General features: G+C 39.0%; 1 protein-coding gene across 1 annotated transcript in view; it reads right to left on the minus strand.

Annotated features, from left to right (window-relative positions):
- Positions 1 to 19,378, minus strand: part of LOC128240920 (mucin-5B-like) — a 67,295-nt gene extending 47,917 nt beyond the window's left edge. Inside the window, exons 1-29 of the mRNA XM_052957915.1 lie at positions 19,305 to 19,378; positions 18,338 to 18,363; positions 16,852 to 16,884; positions 15,849 to 15,921; positions 15,204 to 15,331; positions 14,666 to 14,761; positions 14,029 to 14,223; positions 13,507 to 13,723; positions 12,818 to 13,061; positions 12,415 to 12,529; positions 12,030 to 12,145; positions 11,624 to 11,774; positions 10,974 to 11,205; positions 10,498 to 10,685; positions 9,688 to 9,942; positions 8,675 to 8,887; positions 7,924 to 8,094; positions 7,443 to 7,686; positions 7,004 to 7,209; positions 6,715 to 6,808; positions 6,138 to 6,385; positions 5,604 to 5,788; positions 5,112 to 5,219; positions 4,474 to 4,628; positions 4,154 to 4,284; positions 3,736 to 3,888; positions 3,229 to 3,376; positions 2,536 to 2,960; positions 1,047 to 1,457 (exon numbers count right to left, since the gene is read on the minus strand). Of these exons, the coding sequence (XP_052813875.1) occupies positions 1,047 to 1,457; positions 2,536 to 2,960; positions 3,229 to 3,376; positions 3,736 to 3,888; positions 4,154 to 4,284; positions 4,474 to 4,628; positions 5,112 to 5,219; positions 5,604 to 5,788; positions 6,138 to 6,385; positions 6,715 to 6,808; positions 7,004 to 7,209; positions 7,443 to 7,686; positions 7,924 to 8,094; positions 8,675 to 8,887; positions 9,688 to 9,942; positions 10,498 to 10,685; positions 10,974 to 11,205; positions 11,624 to 11,774; positions 12,030 to 12,145; positions 12,415 to 12,529; positions 12,818 to 13,061; positions 13,507 to 13,723; positions 14,029 to 14,223; positions 14,666 to 14,761; positions 15,204 to 15,331; positions 15,849 to 15,921; positions 16,852 to 16,884; positions 18,338 to 18,363; positions 19,305 to 19,378 (5,035 nt within the window). The remainder of the gene's footprint in view (positions 1 to 1,046; positions 1,458 to 2,535; positions 2,961 to 3,228; positions 3,377 to 3,735; positions 3,889 to 4,153; positions 4,285 to 4,473; positions 4,629 to 5,111; positions 5,220 to 5,603; positions 5,789 to 6,137; positions 6,386 to 6,714; positions 6,809 to 7,003; positions 7,210 to 7,442; positions 7,687 to 7,923; positions 8,095 to 8,674; positions 8,888 to 9,687; positions 9,943 to 10,497; positions 10,686 to 10,973; positions 11,206 to 11,623; positions 11,775 to 12,029; positions 12,146 to 12,414; positions 12,530 to 12,817; positions 13,062 to 13,506; positions 13,724 to 14,028; positions 14,224 to 14,665; positions 14,762 to 15,203; positions 15,332 to 15,848; positions 15,922 to 16,851; positions 16,885 to 18,337; positions 18,364 to 19,304) is intronic.
- Positions 19,379 to 19,778: the final 400 nt, after the last annotated feature.

Consider the following 19,778-nt stretch of genomic DNA (forward strand, 5'->3'; position numbering starts at 1 on the left):
TTTTAAAAGGTTACATATTGATAAATTTAAGTCATATTGGTCGAATTTCTGTTTAATAGAAAGCGATAAAGTACATTATTTTACCATTTTAGATGCAAATCAGTATATTCGATAGACATTTCTTAAATATAATATAATCATTCTATACCGTGGTTATTCGTGTGCTGTTGTGTGTGTGTGTGTGTGTGTGTGTGTGTGTGTGTGTGTGTGTGTGTGTGTGTGTTTCTGCTTTCAGGTTGATGGTTGTACGAGAAAGGCCTGACAGCTTGGACGGTCAGCCATCTTCCTGCGAGCTGATGATATTCATCGATTTTTTGGTAAATACTTGTAAATTACTGTTTGATTTATTTTTTACCAAGATTCATATCGTTTCAAACAACCATCATTCCACTCATCCTTCATATGTATATATTCTTCCCCTTCATATTACTGTGTTAGGTTATTAGTAAAACATAAGAACATTTTTCAATTAATAAATATAAAGCTCATTGTTAACTTTCCAGTGACATCAGTGTAAATATGTGTCTTTCATCTTTCATCTTTTCTAAAACATATTTTGTACTTGTATATATGTTTCAGTTAGTTTTGTTTTTGTGCTTTCTTAATGCATGTTTGGTGGGGCGCTATACACCCCACCCTCATGTTTGTTTTATATGAATAAATTTAATGAAAAAGGAAAAAAAATCATCAGTTTTTGTTAAGTGTGTGGGTTCTCTCTGGACCATTCATGTTGTTTTACGATCGGCTTTCAATTTAAAAGTCATCATTGCAACTGAGGTGTGTATTGACTTTTTTGATACATTATTATTGCAAATTGAATTACTTGAATCTTGAATACATTGTATGAAAATGAACACATCTCAGTCGTTTTTCACCACCAACCTCCCTGTCTTTGCCCTAAGTCGAACCTGATGGTTCATATAACCACCTGTGCGCCTACCACCGCTCGTTTAATACGATTTCGGTTACCTAATTTTAGTCTTTTCAATGATGCATTTGACAAATGTTAATTAGTCTATTATGTAATTAATAATGAAGACACCTACCGCTGTTTTCACATTGGCAGTAAACCCTGAATTCATAGTCGTCACATCGGCCGTCGGGTTGTCTTGAACCATAACAGGCGAAACCAGCCTTAGTGCTACATATGGTCTGGAGGTCGCCGGTGTCATCGAAACTCAGTTTGTCTGACACTCGTCGACATTGAATGTAGGCGATCTGGTCTTCCCGACAGAATCCAAAACTCTTGACAAGGCTGGGTAGGAATTCTATGTCATTCCCGTCCACAGGTTTCGCGCTGTTCATCCAGTTTGTCCATCCGGGCTCTTTGCAATTGTGTCCCGCCACGGTTGGGGGCGGATGAACTATAGTGGAGGGTGTGCCCCAGTCCAATCGCGGACGAGTTGGGGAGCCAGTGGGAAGCATGTTTGGAGCAATGGTGGTGGTGATTGGCAGACCTGAAAATACAGCCCAATAGAGTAAGATATGCGTTTCTTATAAGTTAAGAATTTGTTACGGCTTCCATTAAGCACTTTGATTCCTTTGTTTTGTGTTTGAATCTACTGGTCGGACTGAGCGACATCTGCATTTCTTTAATTTCTGTATATTTTATCACTGTATAACAGTGTGTTTAATAACTCATACATTAAGATAATACTATTTTACTTAAGATATTCAACACTTTATGACCAGACAATTTATATCCGGAAACACTTATAAGCTGTAAAATCAAGCTGCCAAACCACCAATGCTCCAAGCCACATTAAATCAGGGAAAACCTCCAACTAGAGACTACTAAGAAGCAGTTTATCAATGAAAATAAGATAGTAATAAGATCCATTTCTGCAAAAGCAGGTGCACCAATGAAGCAAATTGGAAAAGCGACGGTTTGCCCGGAGCAGAACGTGATGAGGGAAAACATTGGTTGCTTGAAGATTTATTTGAAAACATGCATCACAAAAGTACAAAAATACAAATTGAATGTAGTAAAGTCTTTAAAAAAATGCCGAAAGTGAGGTAGCATTTATTTTGATTTTAAACTACATAAATACTAACTTACTATATCGATTGACCATAATGATCTACATGGATATTTTATGCAGATTCTTATCAAATATATATGTTAATAATAACATGTTTCAGGTTATAGAAGTAAGATTAAAAGAAATGAAGCAATTTTGTTTCGTTTACACTCTACACAAAATTCCTGATTAAATACATATATTAAAACAATTAATAAATGAACCATAAAATTGGTAAAGAAACTGTATTGATACATCACAATCACCGTCAACCAAAAAGCAAGAAATGATAGCTACTATTTATCAATTTGATTAATTGCGAGGTAGAACAAAAACTTGTTTGATTCTTGACAATATGACTACGGAAATATTAATGCATTACTACTGCAGATAATGTTTTAATTTCTTAAACAGATGCATCAAAAAGTGCATAAAATACAGTCACCAAAAAAAACCTGAATATTCATCGTAAAAGCAAGCCACAATTTCCAAGCAGTCCGTCACAGTTACTTACTGCAGTCACAAGTGACCCTGACTTCGTAATTATGACACTGTTCTCCCGGATTCTGGTCGCTATGGTAACACTTCAGCCCGTTCCTCAGGTCACAAAACACACGTTGCCCAGCAGCGGCAGATGACGTCGTTGTTCCCACGACACGGCATTCGATAGCCGTCATCTGACTGGCGTCACAGAATGTGTATTGACTTCGGAGGTTCCGGATGGATTCAACATCACCCTGGTTGTAGGGGGTCGGGACAGATACGCTCATCCAGGCTGTGGGGCCATTCTGGACACATCGGGCCGCCAAGGTGGGGACGGTCGGGGAGGCTGTGTACATCGGTGGCGAGACGGTTACCGAGGAAGTGACGGTGCTACCCACCGGCGGCGGGGTGCCTGTGCAGACGCCGGTTCGCTTCACCTGATGCTGGTCACAGTAGCTGGTAACGGGAAACAATAATACGTTTAAATTGTATGAATTCGGGATTGCTATTGCTGTATTTTACTTGTCGCATCGTTTTGATAAGCCAACAATGTGTTCCATTAGGGCTAAAATTGGTTGAAATACATTGTATTATTAACAAATAAGTTGGGCTCGATATGTGATGGTTTAAGTCTAACGACGCGTGTGGGGACTTGATACCCTGACAATAATTTCTACTTTTGATGTCAATAAATCCCTAAAATTCAATGGTCAACTCCTCTCACCAGACTTCGCAGTCCATTCTACAGATGGTCGGATCCAGGATTCTCTCCCCTTCCTTGTACTCTTTCCCGTTTAATGTAAGGCAGGTTGTATTACAGAACGCCTCAGGGATACACTTGAATGGTTCCATGTTGCTCTCGTACACTTGACCTAAAAAGATAATATGGATATTCGGTAAACATGTTTCAAGCTAAAGGCAAGTTTTATTTACAGTCATTCGACTAGAAAGCAGTGTGTTAAACACATCTTATAACATGACTGCGTTTATTATTACGATGTTGTTGTTTGTTGAGTATCATTATTACAAATGAAATTCTTTTTCAGTTTGTTACTGTTTCAGAGGAATCAGTGCCGGAATGTACTCACGGATCAATGATATATATCCAAAATCTATATAGATATTGATATCAACCTGTCGCCACACAATTTATGATTACAGTTGACAGCGAAGGTGTCGTACAGGACGTGTTAATTGGACTTAACTAAAAACAAACATGTATATAGTCTACCTGGCTGGCAGGGCTCGATGTCGCATCCCTCCACACACGTCTCCTGGCCACAGTCCTGTGTGAGCGTGTCGTACACGAGGCGGTTGTCGCACGTCTTCCGTGGGCAAATCGAGATGCAGGGGTTGTACGTCTTGCAGTTCTCACACATGATCGCTGCAAATATTCAAGTGCCCGGAATAAGCATCGAGGTTGAATATCAAAAATGGCACAACTACGCATTGTCCTACCAGAATGAATTAATAATGATAGAAAACAGTAAGTATTTGGCGCAGAGCATATAGATGTATGGTTAGAAATGACAGGCCGTGTAATAAATACAAGCTCAATTGTTCAAGCGGTTTTCTTGATGTCACCCACAGAATTGTTCTATTCCAATTATATAATTATTTTTAACATTTATGTTTTGTTAGTGGCTTACGGCAGAACTCCTCTGTCCTCCACTTGATGGTGACGCCGCTCATAGAACACTGGTGGGCGTACGCTGCTACAGCCGTGCATAGACAATCACAGTCCCCGCCCGTGTCACACGCGCATGCGTCAAACACGCACCTGCAGGAAAGAGAGAGGGTTGTTAATTGGTTTGTACTTCTTTGTTGAATGTTATATCGAGTAAAGCAGTAAGATATGGTAAAACTCGTTTGATTTGTAAGGCTATTGGTTGGTTGGGAATGGATAGATTTGCGATTGATTATGAGGAGTCGATTGATGGACGGTTTATTGATTAATTTATGCATGTACCTGTCAATATACTCCTGGTAGGAAACAACAGGGTGACAGGCCTCGAACAGTTTGCTGGACAGGACGCTACACTGCTGCTGGGCCCAGGGACCGCGGTCCTTGTTCGCCGCGCAAGTATCCGTGATTTCCTTGGAGTTGGCGCAGTAGCCGTGCAACTATGAATAGAGGGTGAAATAAACAGTATAATATCAGTGCAACTGTTGAAAGGGTGAGATCAACACTACAGGTCCCGTGCACAGTGGTTTGAGGATAGGTGAGCGATCGATATAGGGCCTAAATCTTGCTCTTTGAAAACCCAAAATCATACTGTATAAACCCCATCGACAAGACATACAATTTGATTGAGTCCCACTTGCCAAATCTTCTGAAAATGTAATATTCGTTAAGTGATGAAACAAATGAGAAATGGTTCGAAGGATGTCATCAACATACCTGGCTCCTAGTAATCTACACGATGGTTCAAATATTCTAATCAATGCAAATTGTTGTAAGCAAAAACTTCACAGTCGCTGGAAGTTGCACTGTTTACATAGCATCCATCGGTTGTGATAAGTGGAGTTTCATCACTTTATACATATAACAGGTTACTGCGATTTGGGAATCAATGAAGTTAAAACGCAATGGAGCACATGACATACCTTCCAGCTGTCAGCGAACGTGGTTGCCTTGGAGGCGGGCGGGCCGCCCTGGGGCGTGGAGAAGTCATCCCTCTGGTTCCCGTTAAAATTACCGCACAGTCCAACGACCTGAATACACATTTTGTTTATTATTGATAATTTCGTTCGAAATGCAATGTGTTGGTCAGTTGTATTAGTATTACACTTAAATTGCCTAAATACCAACAACCGTGACGATGATGAAGAAACTTGACTGCTTCAGCAATGCCAGTTGTTTAAAAAGAATCACCACCAAATGAAACTTTTTGAGGTAAAACTTAGATCAATGCAGTGAACGGGAACTTTGATTGGTAAAAAGGCACAACATAAATATCAAATGATATTCAAATGTGTAAGAAAGGATATAGCAGACTCGAGTTAAGAACACACGGGGTTCGCAAAATGATAAAATAACTTCTATTAAAACAAAAAGAGAATTTACACTGATGAGCAGAAAGTCAAAGTATGTTTCACCTGTCCCTTGTGTTCTGTGCTCAGTTTGAGGTAGAGCCTGGTTCCCTTGTCCCACTCCAGTGTTATCCCCTGGGGCGTGGTTATGATGATGAAGTTCCCCACCTCCTTCACGGTGAAAGGGGAGTCGGGGTCGGCAATGACTGGCTTACCCTTCACTAGCTGGATCCGGTAGAAGTTTGCAGTTCCTGGCAAAATGAATTATGGGACATTTAGAAATCGTTCTTATCGTTTATACGAAATGCAAGTAGAATGAAATCCCTTGGTTAACTCGAAGTCTCCGGCCTAGTTACACGAAAAACAATCTTAAGTCGCATTGCAAACTTAGCTATGACTGTTTATCTACTAGATTGGATTGTTAAAATATAATTGGATTATATGATTTCAGGCGAGGACATATTTATTCAGATATTATTCGTTAAACCGACCTCTAAAGTACGTTCAGTACGATTACACCAACAGTTAGTAGATCAATGTCGTACGTTAAATCAAGTATATTGCCAGACAAACAGCAAAAAGTGTTGCAACAAGACGTACCCTGCTCTCCAATGCTGAACGAGATAGACTTGGTGCACGTGACACCCGTGGTTCCACAAGGAATGTTCTCTGTGGTGATTTCGAACTTGACGGGAGAAGTCTCTGATGATTTCGCGAACACATAGTCACAGCTACCCTGGAACTCGTACGAGCGTCCGTCAAACGTGGTGTAATGGGAGTCGCCATAGGCGCTGCACACTGCCGGGCAATCCTTCTGTTCACAAACCCACATCCGGCTACGGCACGTGCTTTAGGTGAAAAGAAGGGGCAGGAATATTAATTGCGTGTCTATAGAAAAGTTAATGCTGACATACGTCTTAACGATTTGGTCAATAGTGTATTTAATGAATGTATTTCGAGTGTGTGTTTTAAAAAATGGCTAAACATCCAGACTGCTCGTGCTTGTATCTATAATGCAAGACCACAAGGTGATGATGTATAATTTTATAAAGCGCGGTGTCTTCTAACTTTGGAATTTAATTTAAATATAGATAAATATGTTTTCAATGATATGGCATCAATATGGTCTTTAAAAAGGTTAATCAAAATAGTTTAATATCGTAGTAATCATGCTAACCATTCGTTGCAATCCATGGTGAACTTTTCCCCCTCTTTGTAAGCCTTGCTACCGTGGTAGCACGGACAGTCGGCCTTCAGGACACAGTCGTTACCTGAAACGTTTACACAGTGAAAGTACAATGTACATGTATGCTGCAATGATGTTCGATGCGAAATCCTTAATTCTAATTAAGTATAACAGTCGATACCAAGTGAAGCAGTAATTTCACCCTACGGACATATTCAATTCTATAATTGTACAACTCTACATATACAAAACCCGAAGGTCATTATTTTGGGGCGCATACCTTCTTTCACATATCCGGGCTGGCAGATGCACCCTTCCACGCACGTGGTCGTGTTGCACGATATTGAATCATGCATGTTCTCACACGTCATCGGGCACGAGGAGATACAGCTGGAGAACTCTTGATTGGGTGGACAGATGCTTGTCGTGTGAATTTCCGTCTTGGTTGGCTTAGCTGCGCATGCCCAACGAGCACTCACGCACGTGCTGAAGTAAATATTTTGCTAGATAAATAAGAATTAAATCGTGTAGATACACAAGCCCTTCTCTATTACTTATAAGTTATAAGGGTACATTTTCAACAGCACTTGTACAATCGTGTAGGTATATTTCGTTCTCATTTTGTTCGTCTCCGTCGGTTGTTATTGAAATTTAACGTATTTATGATGTTTGCGTTGTTAAGCAAACGCCACGTGAACAAAAATAAAATGATTTTTTACCAGATCTCATTGCCACGTTCCACTGTGATGCCAGATTTGAATTCATTGCCCGCAAACAAACAGGGACACTGGGAGATGGATAAACAGTTGCCAAGGTCGTCCAAGGTCTGACCGGCGGGACAGGCGCACCCCTCCGCGCACACAGACGACTGAACGCAGCTCTGGTCGTTGGCGATGTTGGAACACGTTCGCGTACACTCGTTCGGACAGACCTGATATTCTTGGCCGCCATCACACGGAAGGTCTGTATTTAAGACCAGTCATGCTCATGTCATGTTGAAATACTTCTATAGCTTCTCCGTTGACTACGTTCAACAAAACCGACAAAACACTGACACAAACGTTAAATAAATAAAATATGTACCAGTGTTAGTGTATCAGAATTTTTGAAACATTTAACCTTTCGTTTTCTCTTCTTTTGATCAAAAATAATAAATAAATGGCCATATAATTAATAGACTGCGTATTATTTCATGCTTACGGCACTCTGGTATAGCTGTTCTCCAGTGGATCTCGACGCCGGCGGCCGCGCATTGTGCAGCGTACTCTCCCAGGATCGGACACAGGCAGTCCTTCACGTTCTCTGTACACGAGCACACGTCAAACATGCAGTCGTGATAGAACGAATCCACGTCCACGACGTTAGCACACGCTGGAAATGACGTCACAAGAAAAAATAAGTATGATGATGTCAAACCTGCATTGGTGATAGAATGAGTTCATGGCAGCTCACGCCTAATATGAATTCAACATAACGTCAAACATGAAATTGTGGTGAAACAATGGCTACATCATAAGTGCATGCTAAAAATGACGTCCGAATAGACTATTAACTCTGTGACGCCAATACCTCACATACTTGACACCCTGTGAAATCAGTTAAATTAAAGCACACAAAAGCAAGTCATTATGACTGACTACTACATATACTACATGTCATATGTCAAATATATGAACGGATAACTGATCTACCGCAACAGAGTCATAGACAACTAGCAGTATATTAATTATGTATGTCGTACAGACAATTTTTTCCAAGCTCTTTTTTTCGTTTAACCATCATTTGCTCGAGTTGGCTTTCGACGTCGTCCCTTTAACGTGTGCCAAGGACTGTATCATACACGTTATTCCGGTGAATCTGACCTTGAACGACTTCACCCCTTCAGGCAGGTACAATATTTCGAGATAATCTTAACAAACCCTTCAAAAATAGTTAATCGCATCCAACACACCTTGGAAGACATCACTTCGGAGGTATTCACAATACTGGGCCGATTGGTTCTTCCGGTTCACATTTGTGTCGCAGGGGTTGACGACCGGTCCGGCATCCTTGCACGTGGGAACCGTCTTCCAGCGGTTTCCGAAGGCGCTGGGCATAGTCTCGATGTCGCCTTCCTTGGTTTTGAAGTCGTTCCTCTGGTTAAAGTCATACGTTCCGCATAAACCTGCAATACGAAAGATGTTCGTCATATAAAATAAATATTTATTATGAGTATCACAATATGTGTTGTCATGTAATGGGCAACCCAGTCTGTTTGTTATTTAGTATTGAACGTTTATCTCCCTTATATAGAATTAGGCCATTTCTGCAATGGAAAAGAATTGACAGAGAACTGTTGATATTCTTCAGAATTTAGGCTATTTTGGGTTATCCACAGAGTAAGTTTCTATTTTAATCAATCTATTATTATTTGAAGAATTATTTTCGTCTACTGATATTTTCTACATTTTCTGTTATAATGTATTTGTTCATGTTTGTTTGTATGTAGAGTTCGTCCTTAATAATTCAGACACATTTCATTAATATGTTTTAAGAATTTGATTAACGAAAGATATTTAGGATATTTAAAGTTTCTAAAGCTTTTCCCCACATGTTTCTAGGCATTAATTGCATTTATCTAGCAGTCCAGATGTAAGCTATTAAAGGAAAACTAGAATAAATGTATAGAAACAGTACATAATACTGAGCTGACTCAGTGGTCAACATCTCTTCCCTTACCCCCATCCAATAGCAACTTGGTAAAGGGCGCTAATACCAGAAGATTTCCGGATCAGCCCAATTGTGATGTTAGTTACATTTAAATTTAACTACATTCACATCTGAATGAACAATTAGTTTAGACTAGATGAACAACAAAGCCAGGCTATTTCAATATGGAAGATCAGTCATTTTGAAGCGTTATTTGAAACAGATATTGCAAGGTGTATTAGACACCTAGATCATTTTTATCCAAACGCTTCCTACCCTGTGTTTTGTTGACGAAGGAGGGTGGGGCGGTGATGTAGGCACGGGTCCGTCCGTCCCACAGTATGGTGATTCCATTGGACAGCTCGGCCTTCATGAAGAGCGAGGAGACCATAAAGACCTTGATGCCGTTATTCTCGTACGGAGTCTTGGTAATTTCCACACCGTCCACGAACAGCTGGTGATTGTGGTCCATCTTTATATGGTGCCCACCGATGTCGATACTGACACTCTTGGTGCAGGAGTACTCGCCACCTGCAAGGATAAAGGGGTAGAATTAAATATGTCTATTAGAAGAATTGAACACAAGTACGCTTAACAACGTGGCGACCTTTGATTAATGGATTTGTTTACAGAATTCATGTTCAAAGCATTTTTCTTTTAATGTGTTATAATTAAGTTATTCTACTTATATTGATTCACAAACACCTAACAGCATGCAAATACTCATTTGGACAGATTTTTTACACCAAGTCTAAGGTAATTCAATTTATAATAGCGTTCTTCACTTTGCAAACGCTTTTCGGAAAAATAAAGCATTCTCTTTTTTTAGGTAATTGTTATTAACATTTTACTTGATGATGTTTTATCATTGTTAGATGCATTTGTTTGTATTCCAAATGATTTTTAGATGTCTGACCCTTTAAAACTTGAATGAGTTCCTTTAAGTCATTTGGCATCATCGCATATTTCTTTTCAAACTTAATTGTATCTATCTACCTACCTATTCTATATAAACATACTGAACTCCATAATTTATAGAATTAAGTATAAGAAAACATGATAATGAGCCATGAATGCTTCTCTTACCGTGTCCACACTTGATGTTGTCTACGATGATGTCGAAAGTCCCCGGGACGTGAACCATGTAATAGGAGCACACTCCCATAAAGTCGTACCGCTTCCCGTCAAACGTCATGTAGTGAGGGTCGCCGATAGCGGAGCACGTCGCATCGCAACGTTTGTTCGTACACTGCCACGCGCCTTCCATGCACGTGCTGTCAGAGATATGTGACGTTATTAATGAAAAAGTCAGTAATGAAAATTTCAGTGAAAAGTAAACGCTTACCAAGAACTCCAATTTTGAGTGAAGCAGGGTTTGTTTGGCATTATATGACGTCAAAAGGAAATCAGTGGCGACACGTTTAACGTCATATTGTTATAATAAAAGAGAATCTGAGTGGAGATTTTATGTTTACTTTAATCAGCAAACTTTTGAGCAAACAAATATAAAGCACGTGTATTGCAAGCTTACAAAAGGTGCATTGTATCAAATAGTCACTCACCACTTGTTACACTCCTTGGGCACCTGTTCGCCACTCTGGTATTCCTTCCCGTTTTGCATGCACGGGCACGCGGACTTCAGGACGCACTGATCATTGAGAAGCACCATGCCGTCCGGACAGAAGCAGCCGTCGATGCACGAGTGATCCTCGCACGCCGAGCTCGGGGACTGGCACGTCTTCTGGCACATGCTACCACATTCCTTGTGGATCTGGTTACCCGGGCACTGTACGGCTGGAGGAGAATGGAAACATGCCATGGTATATCAATTGTTGTTTTTATCAAAAATGACAAAAGATTGGATTGCAAGATTCCTCCCCCATGTAGGAAGAGATGAGGAAAGGTGTTCATTTAAAATGCAATGGTTGTGTAGTTCATTAAAATTTATTGTCATAAATAATCTATCTATGTAACTTTGCCCATAGTGGTTGAGCAGTTCATTTTTTATCAAACTGAACAATCAAAGCACTGAGTGCGCTATAAGAAGGCCATAATTTCGACAGTTTGGGTTGTACCAATACCAGTTGCATCCTTGTTTCTTCTAAGCGAAACATTGAAAAATAAGACAGTGCTATAAGACTTGGGAATGTAAATGATCACCTAACTATGTGAGATATTCTCGCAGGAAGTGGTTTTCGACAGGGATACTTACGGCATCTGTTATCCGAGCGCCAGTCCAGGCGGATGTTGTGTTCCAGGCATGCGCGGGAGTAGGCTTCAAACGAGCTGCACAGGCAGTCTTGACCGGAAGAGGCACAGCAGTCCTCCTTACAGGCGGAGATGTACGCCGCTGGTGGAACGGCCTTCAGAGAATAAAAGAAAAAACTATGTTCAAAGTCCCTGGTACGACCTCTTTGCTTCTGTTTTCCCTTAGTATGTTTTTAACACTTGAAAGTATATACCTGACATTTTAATACATCACGAGTTTGCATAAATCGTTCAAAAATAAGGGATCGGATAACAAAACAAAGTAACACAACAAAATGAACGGCGTCTTATATGTGGCATACAATTTCCCTTTCTGAATAATTTCCACGCTAATAAGTACAACTACTTACATGGTGACATATCTCAAAATCAGCTTCCATCAGCGCCTCGCACGTGGAGGTTGCGGTGGCGACGACCTGTGGAGTTGCGGCGGTACATCCGGTCTGGGGCACATCAGCGCAAGTTTCTTGAAAAAAGAATGACTTTTGCATAAACTATGGTTATTAACAGTCAACTTTTGTAGGTACGTGTTTACTCTTTCTGCGAAACGGTTTTGTTTTTTATCGCGCTGTTCAAATAATTTAAATCATTATATCTATTTGACAAAAATGTACTAATCAAGTCAAAGTGTGCCTACGCTACACTATACTCCCATTTCTATTTCGTTCTCCAATACTTCTGATTTTGCCACCGGAACAGTACTGTGATGTACAAATATTTCTTAGACGCACTTACCCCCGGCAAATGAGCGTTTCCACGTGGTGACGAAGGCCGGTGCCTCGGTAACAACATTTCCTGAGTCCGTGGTGAAGTCGTTGGTCTGGTCTCCGTCATATGTGCCGCATAGACCCTGGAACCAGCACGCACAGTGGAAACCCATTCATCATTTTTAATTGAGTCAATGTCAATTTTTATTCAGTATTAATTGTTAGTATACCCTAACGAGTTGTGCCTCTATGGGTTATCGAATGAAATTTATCGTTATCAGACTGAAAGTCAGCGTTTTCGAGCATTAAGGATATAAAGGATTGGCGATTTTTTTTGTCAAATAATCCTATTGATATTTTTTAAGATAAGGCAAAAATCAGGCCGGCGGGTCCTGGTCTTGATGAAAAAGAGGTAATACTCGTTGTTTTACCTTTGTCTTGCCAAGCAGGACATCCGTGACGGTCACAAACACCATCTCATACGTGTCCCAACGAATCTGAAAGCCGATGCTACTCCTCACCACGATGTACGAGCTGATCTTCTCGAAGATGACCCCACCCTTGCTGGAGGGGACGGGCACCACCGCGCCGTTGTATGTGACGACGGGGCCGCTAGCATCACGCTTCAGAGAGATCCGGTCGTTACCCAAGTAGATGTCTAGCTCACGTTTACACCTGGGACAGACGTGGAAGTACTACGTGTCAATTTAAGTTAATTTGATAATCAAAGATATCGCAATACAAGAAAGGATGTGGTCACCTATTTTTTTAGTCATTTGCAGTCATGATTTTAACTACTAGACATTTGGCAAAAATGAAATAATTCAAATGAACAGATTACATATCATTCACATAGCGACGCTTTTTTGTCAATAGTATCTTGGGTGGGAGGGTGACTTATACCACAAGACCACCATCGCCCTTGTCGGGGTCGAGCCCGCAACCTTTTCGAGTGGTTTTGACCACTTCACCCTGATGGAGCTTGAACTCACTACTTCTTGGGTGGGAGACGGACACATTTACCATTAGACCACTTCATTATTTATCTCACTTACAAAGATCATTTCTGGATATTCCACAAATAAAGAGTAATCAGTCATAGTAATGAGGACTAGTGTACCTGTGTCCCGTCTGGCAGTTCTTATCATTGGCTACGTGTATTTGGAAGCTGTTGGCGACCGCGTCCTTGACAAGCACGTAATTGCACGCTCCCTTGTAGTGGTAGATCTTGTTGTCGAACGTCCGGTAGTGGTCCTGTCCCCAGGCCACGCACCGCGCACTTCCGGTGTGCGGGTGGGTAGGGCTCGGCACGTGGGTCTCGTTGATTGGTGTCGACTCTGTGAATAAGCGGTATTTATTACAATATGAAGTCATGGGTAATTGCAGACTCAAATGTTCAATGAAAAAGGATATTAAGGTCCATTTTGTTAAGACAATCTTATTGAAATACTAATACCGTCTCTATTATTCCAGGCTTGGCTTGGTTTAAGTAGTATAAAAAATATATATATTATTATTATAAAAGTACAGACATGAAAAATATTAGGACAGTTTCTCGTGCAACCTTTAGATTACTGTCATATCCTTCAACAACATTAATTTGTGTTGAAACATATTGGATAAGTTATGTTAAAAGCCCTACCATCCACACAGCCCGGGATTTCAGCCAGTTCGGGCGACCAGGTTCCGTCCGGGGTACACGTGTAACTCGGGGCGATGGCCCACAGGGGTTTGTATCCCTGGTTACATGCAACTGTGCACCGTGCACCGGCAGTGTCCTGCTGGCACGTGACCTGACCGTTCTGGGGATTCGGCGGGGTGGCGCAGTTACTAGCCGCTGTAAGGAAGATTTACAATACCTCAAATTGATAAAAGACATGGACGCAATTGTTTAATATAGTAAATGAAGGAAAAGATCGAGACGGGAGTCAAACGAGACATTCGAGTTATCAGAATTCGATATAACGAATACGAATTACCGCTGCAGCTCACGAATCAAGATATATATTTGTAAATGTGTTGATCATAAAAACGATGAAGTTATATGACCTGTTTGTGCTGCTTAAGCTGCAAGCTAAAGAACTGAGATGGGTAACAAGGGATGTGTCTAATAAATTCACGGATTTTTGGATACAGTCGTATTTGCTTCAGAAACTAATTTGTAAGTTGCCTATCACCCGTGCGGTTAAATGTCAGTGCTATTTCACTTCTCAAAGTGTATCCATTTTGTTTTCTCTGTAAGTTTTTATTTTGAGTTGGTTTGACAACTGTATACTCACGGTATTGGCACTGGGCGCCCATAAAGCCGTTGGAACATCCGCACGTGTTTGGCAGCAGACACGTGCCCCCGTTCTGACAGTCGGGGCTGCACGATGCTGGATAATAAAACGGTTGGAATCACCTGACCGCCCGAGATTTGAGATCAAAGTATAACCTTGGACCAAGCGTATATTGTTAGGCAACATTTCGGGCCAAATGCATTTGCTCTTAAATTAAGTGCGTTTTAGATAAAAGGTATTTTCTGCATGTAATTTCTCGGTCGACATTCTAAGACGTATGAATTATGTTTTTATACGATGCCAGCCTGAAATCAGGCTTTGAACAAGAAAAACACAAAAACATGTTTACGGTCGGATCTACACTAGCCAACGATTGTGTCGAGTTATTACAATTTTAGATTGAAGTAATGTTTTGTGAGGGCAACCGGAGTACCCGAAGAAAACCAAAATGTCCTTGGTGAGTAACAAGTTAACCGGACATCAAAACAGTACGTTGGTGCTTGAAATTGGACGTAGACTTTATAAGCTGTTTCCTTACGCTGACAGTCAGGGATGTCCTTGCCAGGTGGGTCAAACCAATCCCCGAACATTTGGTCACACTCGCGCTTGTCCGTCGTCATCTTGTTAGGGAACTCGTAGCCAGGGTCGCATGCGGCCGAGCACGAACTGGGGGAAAAAACGGAATAAAGGCCACGTTAGAAACTTGATGAAAATAAAATGATCAGCACAAATGTTTCTTAAAACACACAATAACATACAAATTAATGATAATCATTATGTACCGTACATGAAATAATCAGCTTATAAAAGATAATTGCAAAATAAAACGACACAAATGAAACTGATTGTGAAAAGTGTATATAAAAAAATTACGTTCAGTTTCTGTTTTTAAATTCACTTGTACCAAATACATTTAAGAAAGATAACTTCGATCTCAGCCACACATTGAAAGAAGATTCTTTACGTGTTGTATGGTGAATTCAGGGGGGTTTTGATTTTGCATACTTTGTACACTCCCACGCATAGGTATCTTTTTTATTAGATAAAAATAATCACAACTATACCCTACATTTTATTGAATATAAAAAATAACGTTTAAATCAACTTAAATTAAAGGCCACCGGACCAATGTATTTTAACATACATCAAAAAAGCGAAGATATGAGAGCAGGTGTGTACTCACTAGAAAGGGAATCCAGCCCCACAGGCTATTGTTCCATGTGCGGGTGCGTCCAAGGGCTGACACAGGTTAGTTTCTTGAAATATAATACAATTGTTGGACTTACTGGTTTGTACGAATTTTTATGTGAAGTTTTCGCTTTATTTCGAAAACAGATTATATACTTAAGATGGCTTAAGTCAACATAACTGGTTTACAAGCAGAAAATATGACGTCATAGTTTCCCTGGACTAAAAATAGAATGGCGGCACCTTTGTCGAAGGAATAACATTTTTTAGAGGCCATAAGTTCTTCTAAGATAATTTTAGTTTCTTTTTAATGTAAAACTACTTGGCATGATGCAAAAAAAGCTATTACATCTATTTCTGCTTTTTACGATTCCTTGTTCAGAGCCTTTTTGTTGTATGTGCCTTATTAATCGTGGTACTTAAAAAGATTATTTCGTATTTTTGGACCAAAAATGAGTTTCCTGGTATGGCATCTGAAAACACTTTTGTTACAATCATTTTACTCTTTGATACCTAAATTGCAGGAAAAAAATACAACTAAAGTATAAAAAACTGGTGAAGTGGGGAGCGAACACACGCCGGTCCAGTCAAAAACAAAATTAGAAAAAACATCTCCACTCGCCCAGAAGGACTTAAAGCTGACGAATATTTAACCTTTTTTCAATATGTAGCATCCTGTGATAATGTCAATCAACTAATCACGAAACAGCCTTTTGCAGAATAGCGTTACGAACGCTTTTCAAAATCCTGGACTTGAGACAATATTTGTGCATATATCAACATTTGTTGAAGGAGTCCAGCAGTTAGTATCTTAGTTTTAACACTCCTTATTATTTGCCTCACTTTATTTCATAATAACATAAACAATCCGTAAAAAGTGCAATTTACAAACCTTGAAATGGTTCTTTTAAAGGGACAACAAGAATTAGAAATGTTTTAATATGCAACCATTGGAAATAACAAATATTCTAAAAACAATACTAGAAAATTATACTAACCAGAGGCTCCAGGATTGTTGACCAGATTTGAATCTGGAACAAAACATTACAAGAGTTCCAAAATATGTAAAACATATCGATAAAAGAACGTAAAACTGAATAAAATTCACAGGTTTTATATCGTAGTTTGGGGAAATTTATGTAGTTTCATCGAACTTGAATAATATTCTCCACGTTAAGTACAAAATAAAGATATGATTCATGTATTTCAGAACGACTTTAGTTTCGTTCTAAATTGAGAATAAAAAGATCGCCTGTTCAGCTACTAAATGTGAGTTTTTGGGCCCTTTGAAAGGCATGAATTTGTTACTTAACAACGCATTAAGTCCATGATATATGGCGGCCCTTATCAGATGTTCAATGCCTTTTTATTGATTTTGTTAAACTAATACAGACGAATTATCACCTAAGTGTAAACTAAAATAGTTACATTTTTTATGTAATATCCAGATAAATAAATCAATTACTTGATCAATAATTCAGTCAGTAATCAATAATATCATTGTATTGCAGTCCAAGATATACCAAATACACTGTGTGTATACCATGTAATAAATTGCGTCATAAATGCTACGTTGGAAGGCAATATTTTGATTTGAAAAAAGACTTTAAACAAAGATAACTTCACTATTTCTTCACCATTTTAAATGAAGCATAGCGCAGTCTACGTCGCTTACGGAGCCCCACCTTCGGTCTTTTACCAGAATTTGATTGCGAGTTTAGTTTCTTAAAACACTTCGACAAACATTTTCACTGTCATAACATTATTTTGGAAACAGGTTTGTCAAAGTGTTTGATGAAACTAAGGACCTCATCAAATTTCGGATATAAAACAAATGCGGGACTCTTTAAGCGGCATAGACTGCCCTTTGTTTCATTTAAAATGGTGTTGTAAATGAAAAGTTATTTTTGATTTAAATCTTCATTTTAAGCAAATTTTTGCCTTCCAATGTAGCATATATGACGTAATTTATCACGTGGTATACACACACTGAAATATATCGCTAAATAAAAGGTAAAACATATCCAATAGAACGAAAACAACAGGAAAAGTATGGCACATGCCTGACACTCTCGTGAGAGCAATTAGCGTAGCAAAGCTCGAATTTTCGTTCGATCGACGTTTTCTCGAATTCGAGCCAACGGGTTTTGAATGAATGATGATTATATATTCAGATTATAATGCTAAAGATAAATTAATGTAATTGAATCATAATTTTACAACACCACAAGCATGTCAAAGCAGCAAGATACTTGAATGTAAAATCTAAAGAAAATGTGTAGTATTTAAAACAGATAGAAAATAGCTTATGTAAAGATATAATGATATCTTACGGTTAAACTTTTCATATATATAAATAATTTTGAGGAAAAAGTGGAAAATAATGAATGAAAAAAATGAAGAAATGAATGAATGAATGAATGAATGAATGAATGAATGAATGAATGAATGAATGAATGAATGAATGAATGAATGATTTCTTACCGACTTGTCTTCTTTTACGTGCGGCTCTGAAAGAACACAATGTTGATATCAAATATAAAATATTTAAAGAGAACATATTAATATATATATATATATATATATATATATATATATATATATATATATATATATATATATATATATACTGGCAATCCACGTAAAAAGATGAGAGGTTGTTGTGGTTTATTGCTTGTGTTATTAGTTTCTTATTTTCAGCCATGTCGTACCAACCAATTTTATTTTATTTTTTATAAGTTAATATTTATTTTATTATTAATACTATTTTATTTAGCAAATCATCAATAGTTTTAACTGAATACTGTTTTACTCAGGTTATTACAAAATGGGAAAAATATAAATGTTTCTGAGGTAGAATATTCCAAAAAAGTACACAGAAACACCATGAATGCATGTTGTAGGCTAGTAACGACAAAACAAGAGCGCCGAGGAGCAAGCACCAGCGCTCCTCTGATGTCGTTATATTCCATCGACCAACGTGCACATTTCGGTAATCATTAATACAAACATTGGCTTTACACGTGTATATTGTCTCAGGCAATTTATATGTATAAACTTAATTTTCGTTTGAATAAAATTATCGTTTGTTTTCCAAGGTTAGCGATTTTGTTCGTCGCCGACGCCTACGAATACTGCAACGACACCAAGGGTTTCCAACTGCCAGGATTATTCTTTTCTTTTTTTGAAAAACAGACTAGCTAAAAAGTCTTCACTTTGATTTGTAAGAGTATTGCCATGACGGCTGCCGTTACTTCCCTAAATAGAACATAATTCAGGTATTACTTTAGTAATTATTACCTCACTGATTTTTATTTTTATAGGTTGTAAGTGATGCCCTCCATTTCGTTTGTCTATTTGTTAAAATAACACGAGATATTAGAAGTTCCTATCCCTGAAAATACTGTAATGTCAGGCGCAATGATAATTAAAATCTAAATGTAAAGAATACCTTGACTGCACGAGTGTGGCGGTACATATCAGCGCGATGAACGCTGTCCGCAGAATATCGGCACGCGGTGCCATGGTGAGGCTTGCTTCGACCAGCGAAAGCCTGACGTCACTCTAATGAATTCACTCAGTGCTTTATAACAAAATTGTCTGTTTCACCAGTTTGCGAAATGTTTTTAAAATATGTTTCCACTTTTCAAAACACGATTGGCTGATCCTAGCCAGTTTGGGGTTTCAACATTTTAGGCGCTATATTTATATGCTTAAAAAGTGACCACGTGATAGGGGTGATTTGCATATTGTGACATGTATAGAAAAAGTACGCAATAGGCAAAAATCGTGAATGTCCTCACTGACTTTTGTATAGAAGCTATGGGTACAATACCTCCCGCTAAATCAGGATTTCTTTAAAATGTCGAACATTAATGAAAGGCTCTAGTCTTTTCATTCGATTTTGATAAATGGTCACATCTTT

This window comes from Mya arenaria, chromosome 7 (genome assembly GCF_026914265.1).
Source record: "Mya arenaria isolate MELC-2E11 chromosome 7, ASM2691426v1".
Classification (NCBI taxonomy): Eukaryota; Metazoa; Mollusca; class Bivalvia; order Myida; family Myidae; genus Mya; species Mya arenaria.